The sequence below is a fragment of the Centropristis striata genome, chromosome 5 (genome assembly GCF_030273125.1).
Source record: "Centropristis striata isolate RG_2023a ecotype Rhode Island chromosome 5, C.striata_1.0, whole genome shotgun sequence".
NCBI lineage: Eukaryota > Metazoa > Chordata > Actinopteri > Perciformes > Serranidae > Centropristis > Centropristis striata.
This window is the reverse complement of record NC_081521.1, coordinates 9,835,097-9,850,827: the sequence shown is the minus strand read 5'-3', so window position 1 is coordinate 9,850,827 and position 15,731 is coordinate 9,835,097. Positions and strand designations below refer to the sequence as shown.

General features: G+C 34.0%; 1 protein-coding gene across 1 annotated transcript in view; it reads right to left on the bottom strand.

Annotated features, from left to right (window-relative positions):
* The window catches only part of LOC131971133 (scavenger receptor cysteine-rich type 1 protein M160-like), a 64,142-nt gene that overhangs the window by 14,493 nt on the left and 33,918 nt on the right, over positions 1–15,731 (bottom strand). The window contains exons 17-21 of the mRNA XM_059332441.1: positions 14,202–14,310; positions 13,946–14,101; positions 12,544–12,615; positions 11,303–11,441; positions 10,754–10,864 (exon numbers count right to left, since the gene is read on the bottom strand). Of these exons, the coding sequence (XP_059188424.1) occupies positions 10,754–10,864; positions 11,303–11,441; positions 12,544–12,615; positions 13,946–14,101; positions 14,202–14,310 (587 nt within the window). The remainder of the gene's footprint in view (positions 1–10,753; positions 10,865–11,302; positions 11,442–12,543; positions 12,616–13,945; positions 14,102–14,201; positions 14,311–15,731) is intronic.

Here is a 15,731-nt window from a genome sequence, read left to right as displayed (position 1 = left end):
TAATGATATTATTTCTAAATGTTCATATAAGCAGAACTGCTCTACAGTCTGGTAAGTGTAGAAGCACCCTGTCACAGTACATGGTGACTTACTAATGTGTTGTTTAACTTCTCAAGTATCAGACGACACGACATCTTGTAGATAAGATTAGGAGTCAACAGCCATGTCTGCACAAAAACATCTTTATCTGGCAGGCAAAGGAAGTCGTGATGATAAGGCTCACGATTCTTGTGCAGATGAAGTTTCTTGGAAATCATACTTTTCTTATCTGTTCAGTCTAACGTTAAGAGCTAAAACTGTCAGGCAGGAAAGCATAAGCATTTACTTAAATGCAAAAAAAAAAAAATCTGCAACGAAACACCTACAATATATATAACTCCAACACATTAACCAATGAGAACCCAGACCATATTATCCATAAAGGAAATTATGGGGGATATATCACAGACCAAGTGAACCACATAGAACACATTTATGATGGTTTTTTTTGGTCATTTTGTGTCTTTTTTAAGTTATTTAGTTTTTTTCTTTCATTTTGTGTCTCTCTTTTAGTAATTTTGTCTTTTTTTCTGTCATTTTGTGTCTCTTGTAAGTAATTTAATGTTTTTTCAGTCATTTTGTGTCTTTTTTGATCACTTTGTGTCTTTTTTTAGTCATTTTGTGTCTTTTTAAAGTAATTTAGTTTTTTTCTGTCATTTTGTGTCTTTTTTTAGTAATTTAGTTCTTTTTCTGTCATTTTGTGTCTTTTTTTCCGCAATTTTGTGTCTTTTTTTGGTCATTTTGTGTCTTTTTAAAGTAATTTAGTTTTTTTTCTGTCATTTTGTGTCTTTTTTAAGTCATTTATTTTTTTTTCTGTCATTTTGTGTCTTTTTCTTATAGTAATTTTAGCCATTTTGATACTGCCTCCAGCGACCCCCAGGTAATTTGAGTTTGAGACCCCTGTTCTAAAAGATTTAAAGTGTTTGTTACATGGGTGTCACCGTGGGTTCTTATGGGTTAATACTGGTTGTGATAGCATGTTACTATGAGTTGGCATGCAAAACATTGTTTTAATCTTTAATCTAATCTCTAACCTGTTAGAATTCCTCCAACCTGGCTATAGATAGTAATATATATAACTAGAAAATTTCCTTTTGTTTATTTTTTATAATTTATTTTTTGACAGTTTTACCTCTCCCTCTACACTCTGAGCGATGACATCACACACTCTGACACGAACATTCCGTGCAATACACACCCATTATAATCTCAGAATTTCTCCAAAAATGATCATGGTCATTGAACAGGGATTGATAAAAAACTATATGACCTATCGAAATGCAAATTAATACACCAATACACAAGACTTGTGTCTACTGTTTAAAGTTTAAATGGAGTCTCTAGGTGAAATTATGCCGGAGAAGTAGACGTCTGAAAATCTTCAATTAATGTTCTTTTTTGCTCATTTTCTTTCGGCCGTCCCATTCATTTCAATGCAAAATTTTGGGCAGTTTTTCGCGACTTGCGTCGCGAAAAATTCTTATTCCATAGAGAAAAGTAATAGCACACCGATCCAGATCAAACCGCACGTTTTGATATATAATTTGTCCTGTAACTCTTCGAGTTGCAGGACTAGTAGCGGGACAAAAATTGCGTCCGCAAGAGGAATAAGAAGAAATCCACAGTATAACAGTAGTGCGGCACTGGTCCCTACAGCTATTGCTGTATGGGACCAGTGCTCGGTGCGATTGCCCCGAGGCCCTAACTAGAAGATCTGTGGAATCCGTTGGTATTTCTGGAGGGTTTTTGACATTTTTGATCCATTCTTAAATTTAAAAAAAAAAAAATTCAGCACCAAATGTGTGTAAACAAATGGTATTAACCAAAAACTTGCTGCAACAATTTATGGGAGATATTTGAGCTGGAAATTAACTTCAGAAAGCCATACACTCATGTTCGGAACTACACTGTAAAAAATGTTGGTAGAAATTACAGTAAAAAACTGTCAAATGACATCAGAAATAGGGCGTAAAATTAAAAATTGTATATCACCCTAGTAGACACTTTTAATTACCGTAAATCTAAGAATAGCACAAAACTTTAACTTTTACTGTTATGAATTAGGAAACACACAGTTTCATGTAAAATGAATGGAGAAATACCAAAATGTCAAAATGACACCATTACTCTAAAATAACAAGATTATCCAGTCTAGTATATTATTAGGGCCTCGGGGCAATCGCACCGAGCACTGGTCCCATACAGCAATAGCTGTAGGGACCACAGTATAATATACTGTGGATTTCTTCTTATTCCTCTTGCGGACGCAATTTCGTCCCGCTACTAGTCCTTTATTATTATATATCAATATATATATATATATATATATATATATATCTTTATTATTATATTATATATCAAAACGTGCGGTTTGATCGGGATTGGTGTGCTATTACTTTTCTCTATGGAATACGAATTTTTCGCGACGTAAGTCGCGAAAAACTGCCCAAAATTTTGCATTGAAATGAATAGGACGGCCGAAAGAAAATGAGCAAAAAAGAACATTAATTGAAGATTTTCAGACGTCTACTTCTCCGGCATAATTTCACCTAGAGACTCCATTTAAACTTTAAACAGTAGACACAAGTCTTGTGTATTGGTGTATTAATTTGCATTTCGATAGGTCATATAGTTTTTTATCAATCCCTGTTCAATGACCATGATCATTTTTGGAGAAATTCTGAGATTATAATGGGTGTGTATTGCACGGAATGTGCAGTGTGTGATGTCATCGCTCAGAGTGTAGAGGGAGAGGTAAAACTGTCAAAAAATAAATTTGAAAACTGCACTCCAGGCCGCAAATTCCACTCTACAGAAATAATTTATACATAGAAGTGTAGGAAAATTTGTCTTCTCACTCACAATCCTCTGGTAAAGCTGTCAGAGTTATAGTTTGGGCGTACGACGCAAAGATGCGCCACCAAAACCACCAACAGCCTCATTGGGTCCCATATTAAAAACGCAGGAAGATTTCGGAAAAAGTGAGATTTAACTGTTTTTTTAGATCGCTCTACAAAGCTATTTTTTCATTTTTCTTAAAAAAAAAAACATATGTAGAGGTTCAGGAAGAACTCAGGACGCTCAAAGTGAAGTCGGATCAATGATAGGTATTATGGTTTTGGCAAAAATGCTTTCTGTTCGAGGCCAGAAATTTCACTCTGCCCACCTCTGGCTGCTTTCACTCTGCCAGAAGATTCCACAGCTGTTAATTCTGTTGATTGCTCTGCTCTGATTGGTCGACCCCAACGCTTTGATGCACACACACACTGGTCATTTAATGTAATAACAGTTAAAGATACACGCACGCACACACACACTGGTCATTTAATGTAATATCAGTTAAAGATACACGCACGCACACACACACTGGTCATTTAATGTAATATCAGTTAAAGATACACGCACACACACACACACACACACACTGGTCATTTAATGTAATAACAGTTAAAGATACACGCACGCACGCACGCACACACTGGTCATTTAATGTAATATCAGTTAAAGATACATGCACGCACACACACACTGGTCATTTAATGTAATAACAGTTAAAGATACACGCACGCACGCACACACACACACACACACACACACACACACACACACACACATATGCGCGCGTAAGCGCGCACACTCCTCCAGATACAAATGTTTCACACACACACACACACACATTTTGAGGTTAAAGGGCATAGGTTGCTGTATAAATAAATACTTGAAGAGGAATGTTTGTTGTAGGTGTGCTCCTTGTATATTATATAGTATCATAACATTACTAGTATTAATTGTTTGAAATCTCTGAAGAATCTCATCATAGTGTACACACACCGGCAGTAGCCCCCGTGGCCCTTTCAAAATTTCCCCCAGAGGAAATTTTCTAGTTAATATTATTATTATAATCATTATTATTAGTATTAGTCTAAATTACATAAATTTTTTTACCTGTAAAAAACCCACTCACTGTATTTTTTACGGTGATATTCTGGCAACCACAGCTGCCGGTATTTTAAATTAAACAGATTATTTTTTACAGTGTATATACTTAAGATCCCCAGTTTTTTTATTATGTTTACAACTTCTATGTGGCATTTATTGTTGACCTGCTATCTCCCCCTAAAAATCCACTGCCACCACTCCCAATTCTCTATAAAGGGGGCAGAATGATAAGGGGTTAAACATTGTTACTGTATGTATTTAAATACCAGCAGAGAGCTTTGTGGTCAGATTCACTCAGATGCATTAGTGTTTGTATGACAGCTGAAAGATGACCCTGGTTAGTGTAATGCCCTAAATATGCTGTTGACATAAACACATACAAACATGAAGTAATTCATGAAAGGGTGTATGAATGTGGACGTGGATGTATGCACTATTTATTGTTTTTTTTTTTTAATTATCCATGTTTTTTTCATCCCTTTTATCTGTTTTATTTATGTTCTATACACTCAAAAAAATTATTAAGCCAAAAATGGACTTTATGTAATTTAATTACATGTAAATTTTCCATGTAATTTTGTTACATACGTTGAATGTAAAAGGTCAAATTAAATGCAATGTTTTTCTTTCATTAAAAAGTAATATAGATAAATTAAATAGCGTTAATGCAAATTTCTACGTAAACTTAATGTGTAGATTTACTTAAAATTTACGTATACTTTTACATAAACCTTATGAGTTCATTCAATATTACATATAAAGTTAAAGAGACTTATAAAGTCCATACGAAGTAAAGCTTATTAAGATCATAACTCATATAAAAAACCTTCCTTACTTACTACTAATAAGCAATAATTCTGAGGTAATACAGGGAAAACTCTTAGTTAATGTCTTACTGGTTGTATAATAAGGCCATGCAGAATAAGGTATTAATAACTACTTAATAATGACTCATTAAGAGCCAATATGTTACTTATTTCCATGCTAATAAGCAACTTATTAATGTTGAATATGTGTTCCCTAAACAGTAATCTGTTGCCCCAATTTGGTGCTTAATGTTAATAAAGAAACTTTTTCATAACTGCTTGCATATGAGATGCTTGAATAAACTCATAAGGTTTATGTTAAAGTATACATAAACTTTAAGTAAATTTACACATTAAGTTTATGTAATTTGCATTAACATTATTTAATTTATTTATGTTACTTTTAAATGAAAGGAAAACATTGCATTTAATTTGACCTTTTAAATTCAACGTATGTAACAAAATTACATGGAAAATTTACATGTAATTAAATTACATAAAGTCCACATTTTTGGCTTAATTATTTTTTTGAGTGTACTATGTGTTTTGACATAGTACTTATTTGTATACTTGTATATTTGTATACTTATATATTGTGGACCTGCTATCTCCCCCTAATAAATCCATTGTTACTGTATGTGTGTGAATAGCAGCAGAGAGTTTTGTGGTCACATTCACTCAGCTGCATTAGTGTTTGTATGACAGCTGAAAGATGACCCTGGTTAGTGTAATGCCCTAAATATGCTGTTGAGCATGAGGGGGTCATGCAGGTTCAGGCCCTGGTCCAAGTTTGGGTCTAACCCCCAGCGTCTTGTCCAGAAGCACCTGTGGTCCCGTATACTTGAACTCCAGCAGGACATCCGTCAGTGGAGAGCCAGCTGGAGCAGATTATTAAATGTGAAGGGGCTAAAGAAGGTCAGTGAACGAGGTGAAAGGGATAAAAACTGAGTGAGACATACAGACATCTGTCATGGCTCTACCTTCACATAGTCATCTAGATCAGTAGTTCTCAACCTTGGGGTCCCGACCCCAATTGGGGTCGCGAGATGATTTCTGGGGGTCGCCAAATCATTTTGGAAGTCAGCTCTGTCTCCACTGTGTTTTAGTCTTTTTGGTCATTTAATGTCTTTTTTTTTGGTAATTTTGTGTTTTTTTAGTCAATTTGTGTCTTTTTTTGGTCATTTTGTGTTTTTTTGTCATTTTGTGTCTTTTTTGGTCATTTTGTGTCTCTTTTGGACCATTTTTTGGTCATTTTGTGTCTTTTTTGGTCATTTTGTGTCTTTTTTTGATAATTTTTTGGTCATTTTGTGTCTTTTTTGCTCATTTTGTGTGTTTTTTTGTCATTTTGTGTCTTTTTTGGTCATTTTGTGTCTTTTTTGGTCATTTTGTGTCTTTTTTGGTCTTTTTGTGTCTTTTTTGGTCATTTTGTGTTTTTTTTTGTCACTTTGTGTCTTTTTTGGTCATTTTGTCTTTTTTTGATAATTTTGTTGGTCATTTTGTGTCTTTTTTTGATCATTGTGTGGTCATTTTGTGTCTTTTTTGGTCATTTCGCGTCTTTTTTTTTGTCATTTTGTGTCTTTTTGGGTGATCTGAACTGTGCGTGTGAGATTCTGTTCAGTGAGCGGGGGTCACGGACAACACGCATATTAAATTGGGGGTCGCGACTCAAAAAGGTTGAGAACTACTGATCTAGATGTATATTGAAACTTGAGTAGCGATGCTTATTATTGGAAAATCAAACCTTGAAGCGCACTTTAAAACTCCTAAAGATAGCTAGGCTAAATAGACTTCCAGATGAGATGAGTCAGGGTGTAAATCCAGAGTGAATTGTGTTACTAACCAGGTGTAGGCCTATCACACAATGGGGCGGAGCTCCCCTAAAAGGCGTCCGATCGGAAACAGTGCAATGCGTCCTAAATATATGATATTTTGAAAAATGAATTCAAATATCTTCAAAATCGAGGATGTACACCTTCGTGCCATGAGCAAGACACATATGAAATCTGAGGTCAGTCTGACTAACGGACAGAGAGATATGAACTAGACACACACACACACACACCAGACGCTTCTTGCTTTGATAGATAGATGGATATTTACATGTCGAATTACAATATGAAAGTAAATTTGATGAGAGAAAGCAGTAAGAACGCTTGGACGACACTCACGCGACGATCTTAAAAGGACATCTTTATTTTTACTGTACTGTATTTTATTGTGAAGGACATAAGTACGGTCCGGGGGTGTTGATAACGATGGTTGATAACGGTGATATTTATTTGGCTTAGCCAGAAACATCCAATTTCACCTGAAAATCTCAGCACCTCATTGTTTTATTGTTTTACAGCGAGGAGATCCAAGTGTCAGATGTGGGATACAGTTAGCATACGGCTAATTCACCGGCGTTAGCGTCCTTTAGCCGACTCTGGTAAACCAGAGGCTAACGTACACGGTTAAAACAATATATGGTTCGAAAGATAAGAAGTTAGACTTTAGTTTCACACCATTTAATTCATTGGAAGCATAACATGATCATTTATATTAGTAGTTAATGTGAAATTTTGATAAAATCTTAGCCGAATGGTGTCCGATTTGGGATACAGTTACGCTATATTAAATAGGTAAGTCAAATATTGGTCCTTGCAACACTAATTTCTGCCACAAGACCATGTGTTTGGAGTATATGAAAAAATTGAAACTCACCTGATGCAACATGAATGTTTTTAATGAAAATAATATGTTTCACTGGCCAAAAGACGAGACTCACAATGGAGCAGTTCCACAAGTCAGTAATTGCTACACGGCTGATGAAATGAATTTAATTTTCAAGTGTAACATGAAATAGCAAGATATACAGCAACTTTACAATAATCAAACAATTTTTTTTTGTCTAACAATTTGACAACACATACGGCAATCACGGCTAACTGAACATAATATATATTTTTTAATAAAATATGTTTTAAGGGACAGTTTAACATTTTAACATTTAAAAAAATATGTATATTTCCTTTCTTTTGAGCATAAGATGAGAAGATTGATATCATTCCTGTCTCAACATACCTGTGTGAAATGCTCAATTTTAGCCCCTGTCTCTACAGTGTCTCTACACCATCATTGCAGCCGGGGAATTACTGTATCGGTACTATAGCATTACTTTTTACTGATATGTACAGTATAATTGTGACATCAAAATCTCACAGAAGTCATGACAGCTCATTTAAAGGCTGTTTCTAAATATGTGCTGTGTGCATTTCCAAAACATGCAAATATTTTTTTTCAAATATTTGACCTTTGAATATAAAGCTAGAGCTAGGAAACTGTTAGCTTATCTCAGCATCAAGATTTAGCAAAATTCCAGCATCTATAAATCATACACCGAAGGCAAAACATCGATAAAAAATAGTTTGCAAAGGCTTAGCAGATGTGAGACCAAGTCATTGTTTTGCAAGTCACAAATTTAATCTCAAGGCAAGACTAACAAGTCCCAAATCAAGATAGAAAAGTCCTGAGTCCAGTCACAAGTTGAGATTTTAATAAATTGCTGGGAATAATTAGCACTAACCAGTGATGGAATGTAACTAAGTACATTTACTCAAGTACTGTACTTAAGTACAATTTTGAGGTAATGGAAAAACATTTTTTTATAATGCCTGGTACAACTAAAGGTACATTTTTTTGGACAAATATACTGATAACAACAAAAATAGCTGATAAGAGTTTAATTTAAGAGCTTTAATCTAGACATTTAACATGGTTTTCTTGATAATAACCAAAATCATCATCATGAGAACAATTGAAAGTGGAAAATGGCTTCGTGGTCTAATAATTTTTTCCATGACTGTATTTGGAATGCATAAAACAATCTGAGTGGGTCCATTCTGCATAACAAGTACTTTTAAATTGATACTTAAAAATCAAACCTCATAACAGTATATTAAGTAGTTAAAATGAACCCTACCTTGAGAAAATTTAAATGCATCAATAATAATTAAATAATATTTGGAATATGTAAGTTGGTCCATTCTACATAACAAGTACTTTTACTTTTGATACTTTAAGTACATGTTGATGCTGATACTTTTATAGTTTTACTTCAGTAAGTTTTGAATGCAGGACTATTACTTGTAGTGGAGTAATTTCACAGTGTGGTATTAGTACTTTTACTGAAGTAAAGGATCTGAATACTTTTTCCAATACTGACACTAACGTTGACCGATTCAGGAAGTAAATGGGGGGTAAATTAATTTGTGGCGCACTTAAAATAACATATTTTCAGTTCAGTCAAGTGAAGTCCCGAGTCATTAGCGGTAAACTCCAAGCTGAGTTGCAAATCTTTTTGGATTTTGTTGAGTCAAAAGGCATCAAGTCCAAGTCATGTGACTTGAGTCCACACCTCAGTTAATCAGTGAGCTCTAGAGATATATTGTTACCTGCAGACAGACCCAGGCTAGCTGTTTCCCCCTGTTACCAGCCTTTATGCTAAGCTAAGCTAAGCAGCTGCTGGCTGTAACTTCAGATTCACCACACAGACATGAGAGTATTATCAATCTTATCATCTCATTCTCAGAAACTCTTCCTTAAAAAAAAAACATGATTGTGACAGCAACATCTTTTATAAAGCCTATTAACATAATATATACAATGTTACCATGTGGTAATATGACCTGAGTTTACTGTATCAGCTGTGTTACACAAGCAGTTTGACTCATAAAACTTTTTTTTTTTTCATGGAGCTTTATGGAGCTTATTTTATTTTATGAATGACACGACTGAAAAAAGTATTTACTTTAAAATGTTGCCTACATTATAGAAGTTTAACAAAAGGCTCAAAAAGTCATGACTGTAAAAGAAATCTGAGCACATTTCATTCATTAGGGCTGGGCGATATATCGAAATAAAAAATATATCGACATATTTTCAAATGTGACATGGAATTAGACCATATTGCATATATCGATATAGCTCAATTTTTTCCCCTTTCTTTATATATAAATGCTGCCCTTACTAGGGTTTGTCATATTTAGTTATTTTGTAATGTTTGTTATTCTTTTCTCATATATATTTATTTCAGAAAAAAATTGGCCTATTTTATTTAATTGGCTATGTTTTTTTTTAATTTAAATTGGAACTTTATGGAGCTTTGATTTAAAAACAAATCGTACATCGATATTCAGCCTAAATATATCGGGATATGACTTTTGGTCCATATCGCCCAGCCCTAGCTGTAATTACAGCTTTAGTAATCACTATCACTGCCTATCACTCTCGTTTTGTACAAGAAAAAGGATATTTCATTTCCCTCCCTACCTGATTGGTAAACTAAAACTTAGATGAAGAAAACCTCCGTATCAGTGGTAAGTACAAATATCAGCAGTACACTCAGATTATGTGGGCTGTCAGTTGATTCAAAAATGTAATTATACACACAATTTGCTGTAATTAATCATGATTAATCTTTTTTTAAAACAGTACCTTGTAAGAATGGATATAGTGGAGACTTGCTGGTACCACAGAACCCTTTTTCTTTCAGATATTTTAAGGTTAGAGGGACATAGATGATCTTACTGTATCTTTGAAACTCAGCCAAGTGTTAAATATTTCATATTATACTTTCTTTTATTTTACCATCTTATTTCTGCTGCATAAAACAAATTTCTTTACCGATGATACTCTTATATTTCTTTGTTTGTCCGCCTGTAATTGTGACTTTGGTTGCCATGTTTTGGGGGGAGCCACTTTCTATCTAAACCCAGTTTTGGCTCACCCATCCTGGCCTGGCACCAGGTAGTCGTCCTCCCCCAGCACTAATACTTTTTTTTTTTTTACCATCGTATTTCTGCTGCATAAAACAAGATTCTTTACCGATGATACTCTTATATTTCTTTCTTTGTCCGCCTGTAATTGTGACTTTGGTTGCCATGTTTTGGGGGGGATCCACTTTCTATCTAAACCCAGTTTTGGCTCACCCATCCTGGCCTGGCACCAGGTAGTCGTCCTCCCCCAGCACTAATCCAAAAGGTACCGCGGCGTTGCTTTCAGATGCGGTTTGGGGGCTAAGGGTGGACTTCAGCTTCGGTCTGAGTCAGTTCAGGGCTGGCTTCAATGTCGTTGTGATTCTCCTGCGGGTCTTCCACCTCGTAGGTCACACCATCTGTGAAAACAGAAAACTGACATTGACTTTACATTGTATTTATTAAAACAGGAGAGGCCATAAAAAAACTCCAAGACGAACAAGAAGTATATATATATATATATATATATATATATATATATATATATATATATATATATATATTTATAGTTAGTTAGTTAGTTAGTTAGTTAGTTCTCATCTAAAATAAAAGAGGGACAGTTTCCACAAAGTAAGGTATGATTGTGTTGTTTGAGACAATTATATGGTGTTGCCCTGATACTGAAAATAAAAAGATTTTAAAAATAATAAAATAAAAAAACAATTCACTCAGTCTGACAATGTGAAAATTTGTGTAAAAAATATTTTTTTAAAGGTTAAAAACTTTCCTGAGCTTCGATCAAGTGCTCCCTCATTGATGTAGTTGTTTTCTGAGACAGACGTGGCGTTCTGAGGCGTCAGGGCCTGAGCATCATCGATGACATCGTCCGTCTCCATGACGACTTCACCATCTGATCTGAATCCTGCATGAACAACAGCAACAACAAGACTTTCACAAATGCTTTGTCATTGTCCTACACCTTAACAAAATGCCCCACATGTTCATTATCAACCCTTTGTAGCCTTGGGCTATTTAGGCCCTTTTTGACTTTTCATTCTGCCTGTATATATACCAGATGTTTTCATTTTGTGTGTAAAGAAGTGTGAATATTTAGATTTAAATTATCCTCAAGGAGAAATGTTCATGTCATAGCAACAAACAATAAGTAAGAAAACAGTAAAAACCCATAGGAAGAACGATCAATCTGGTCTCTTGAGATCAGTTTGAGCTTCTCATATTCGTATCATTCTGTGATCATTTGTTCCTGAATTACTTCTCCTAAAGCAATCGGGGTCGCGAGATGATTTCTGGGGATCGCCAAAACATTTTGGAAGTCAGCTCTGTCTCCACTGTGTTAAAGTGTTAATGTGTTTAAGTCTTTTTGGTCATTTAATGTATTTTTTTGGTCTTTTTTTTTTTTTTTTTTTGTCATTTTGTGTCTGTTTTTTGTTGTTGTCTTTTTTTGGTCATTTTGTGTCTTTTCTGGTCATTTAACCTTTTTTTTGTCATTTTTTGTCTTTTTAGGTCATTTTATGTCTTTTTTGTGGTCATTTGTGTCTTTTCTGACAACATGCATTATAAATTGGGGGTCGCGACTCAAAAAGGTTGAGGACTACTGTCCTAAGGGACCCTTAGGAGCAAGAGATCAGCTAAAAAGAGACAATTATGTCTCAATTAAATTCTCCTTCAAAATAACTGAGACATAATAGAGATCAGGTGCATATACAACTATGAGATCTCCTCAGTTTATCCACTTCTCAAGTTTTGTTCAAATGGTTTTCTCAACTCAACCTCCTTTTTAGTGATGTCTTGTCTCTTTTTAGCTCATCTCTTGTTCCTCAGGGTTCCTTAGAATAAGTCATTCAGGAACAAATGATCACAGAATGATACGAATATAAGAAGCTCAAACTGATCTCAAGAGACCAGATTGAACAACACATGAGGGACTCTGTTGAATTAAATAAATAGATAGAGGTTAAATTAAAAAAAAAATGCATGTGAATGTATGACGATGTGTGACTCACTGCTGCGAGTCAAGTCTTCCATTTCGTCTCCTCCTCTCGTCTCCTCCTCTTCGTGCCTTGAAAACATTCTCGCTACATCAAAAGAGCATTAGACATTTATTGGGACATGACAAACAACTGTACTGTCCTACAAAGTCTAACTACAGTAACTATGCAAAAGGTAAAACTGAGAAAAACTGTTTTTAGGTTTTTTTAACGTGTTTTAACTGGCCAGCCAAATTTTTTTGACCTTTGACCCCAAAAATGTAGTTACTGCACTCTGGCTTTGCTGTAAAAGGTTCTAATATTAATGTTGTCGTCTTCTTTCAGCTTTTATATTTTGTTTTCAGTGAAAAAACATTTTCAAATTGATTTTCTTATAAGTGTATTTAAAAGTGTTTAACAACTCTATTCAAAGATTTGTTTATTTTAGACTTAATATTATAAAGTAATGTTATATTTTAGTCTTAATATCATTTTATCTCACTATTTTGCTTAATCACTATCTAGATAAAAATTTGCCTTTCAAATAAAACTTATAATTTCTATTATTTTTATGTTTAAATTAGTATATATATATCCAAAGCAGACTATGGTATAAGTGTGATTACTGCTTGGTTTTGAGTTGGATTTTGTGGTTTTTGTATATTTTTTTCTCGTTGTCTGAAGATAAAACAGAGATCAAGGAGTTCATTTTTAGTTATAACACAATTTCAACCAAAAATGTAGTTCCTGCAGTTAGACTTTGTAGCAGCAGTGATGCAGTTATTTTAAATAGCAGACAGAATTTAGTCAGCATGCACAAAGACTGGCCTCTAGTGGTAAAAGCCTCTACTACATCTGTTTCATTCCACTGGGACTTTTTTTTTAATGCTGTAGGCCTATATAAGCTACACATTTTTACAATTGTAGAATATATGAAAAATATATTGAGATATTTTTAAATGTGATATGGAATTAGACCATATCGCATATATCGATATAGTTCAATTTTTCCCTTTCTTTATATATAAATGCTGCCCTTACTTGGTTTTGTCATATTTAGTTATGTTCATTATTCTTTTCTCATATAAATATATTTATTTCAGAAAAAGATTGGCCTATTTTATTTCATTGGCTATATTTGTTAATTTAAATGTGCACTTTATGGAGCTTTGATTTAAAAAAAAAAAAAAAAAAAAAGTACTCCTGTTGTTCTACAGTAGTTATGTTCACTTAAATAAACGGATTCAATAAAACTACTTGTGACATGTCAGATTTGTACACAACTTCTATGTAGCATTTACTGTTGACCTGCTATCTCCCCCTAAAAATCCACTGCCACCAATTCGAAAAAAAAAAAAAAAAGGACCCCAAATAATAAGTGGTTAATTGTGTTGAACAATAACAACTAGAAAAAAATGAAATGGAATAATATACTCACATGAGGTATTAAATTCGTATTTTTTGCCTTTCTTGTAAAACCGTATAAACAGAACAATCAGAATCACCAGAACCAGAAGAAATCCCACTCCCAGTAAGATAGGCACCAGTGGGGGTCCTGGGACTGGAGGGGGTTTTACTACTGTGGCCACATAACCTGAAATTAAACACAGCAATTTTTTACATATCACTGAAAGATGATTTCGGTGCAAAACAACTGAATGCATATTTTGGAAATGATTCTTGGTTTTGATTACCATTACAGTAGATTTCAGCTGGTTTGGACTTTGTACAAATCTTGTGCTCGACACAGTACTTGATGTCATTGTGCTTGTTTGTGCAAGTCAGTGTTGTGGAAATATCAACCTTGAAATGGAAAAGAAAACCTCTGAGTTACACCATGAAGCCATAGAAGACAAGAGTATGAGATTTAAAAGTGAGGGCAAGACACAAACAAGATGCCATGAATTACAACACAAGAATCCTTGTATCATTCATTCTTTCCATTTTCAATTGGTGATCAAAATCAAATAATGAAAATTTGACTGGTTATTTTGTTATTTGTTGTCTATTATTAAACAAAAAACAAAAAAAATGCTTGTTTTTTCATATTTCAATCTTAAGCTCAGGTCGAAAATACGAAATGGAAAAACGGGCACCAGGACTGAATTTGACTGCGGTCAAGTGAGCCGTCACTCACTTCTCCATAGTCAAACCAGCCGTCCCTATATAACAATAATAATAATAATAATAATATTAATATAATGTAGTGCGCCTGTATTGTGATATTTATGGTAACTCTGTATTGTGATATTTATGGTTACTATATAATGTAGTGCGCCTGTATTGTGATATTTATGGTAACTCTGTATTGTAATATTTATGGTAACTATATAATGTAGTGCGCCTGTATTGTGATATTATGGTAACTATATAATGTAGTGCGCCTGTATTGTGATATTATGGTAACTATATAATGTGGTGCGCCTGTATTGTGATATTTATGGTAACTCTGTATTGTGATATTATGGTAACTATATAATGTAGTGCGCCTGTATTGTGATATTTATGGTAACTCTGTATTGTGATATTATGGTAACTATATAATGTAGTTCGCCTGTATTGTGATATTATGGTAACTATATAATGTAGTGCGCCTGTATTGTGATATTTATGGTAACTCTGTATTGTGATATTATGGTAATTATATAATGTAGTGCGCCTGTATTGTGATATTTATGGTAACTCTGTATTGTGATATTATGGTAACTATATAATGTAGTGCGCCTGTATTGTGATATTATGGTAACTATATAATGTAGTGCGCCTGTATTGTGATATTATGGTAACTATATAATGTAGTGCGCCTGTATTGTGATATTTATGGTAACTCTGTATTGTGATATTTATGGTAACTATATAATGTAGTGCACCTGTATTGTGATATTATGGTAACTATATAATGTAGTGCGCCTGTATTGTGATATTTATGGTAACTCTGTATTGTGATGTTTATGGTAACTATATAATGTAGTGCGCCTGTATTGTGATATTTATGTTAACTCTGTATTGTGATATTTATGGTAACTATATAATGTAGTGCGCCTGTATTGTGATATTTATGGTAACTCTGTATTGTGATATTATGGTAACTATATAATGTAGTGCGCCTGTATTGTGATATTATGGTAACTATATAATGTAGTGCGCCTGTATTGTGATATTTATGGTAACTCTGTATTGTGATATTTATGGTAACTATATAATGTAGTGCACCTGTATTGTGA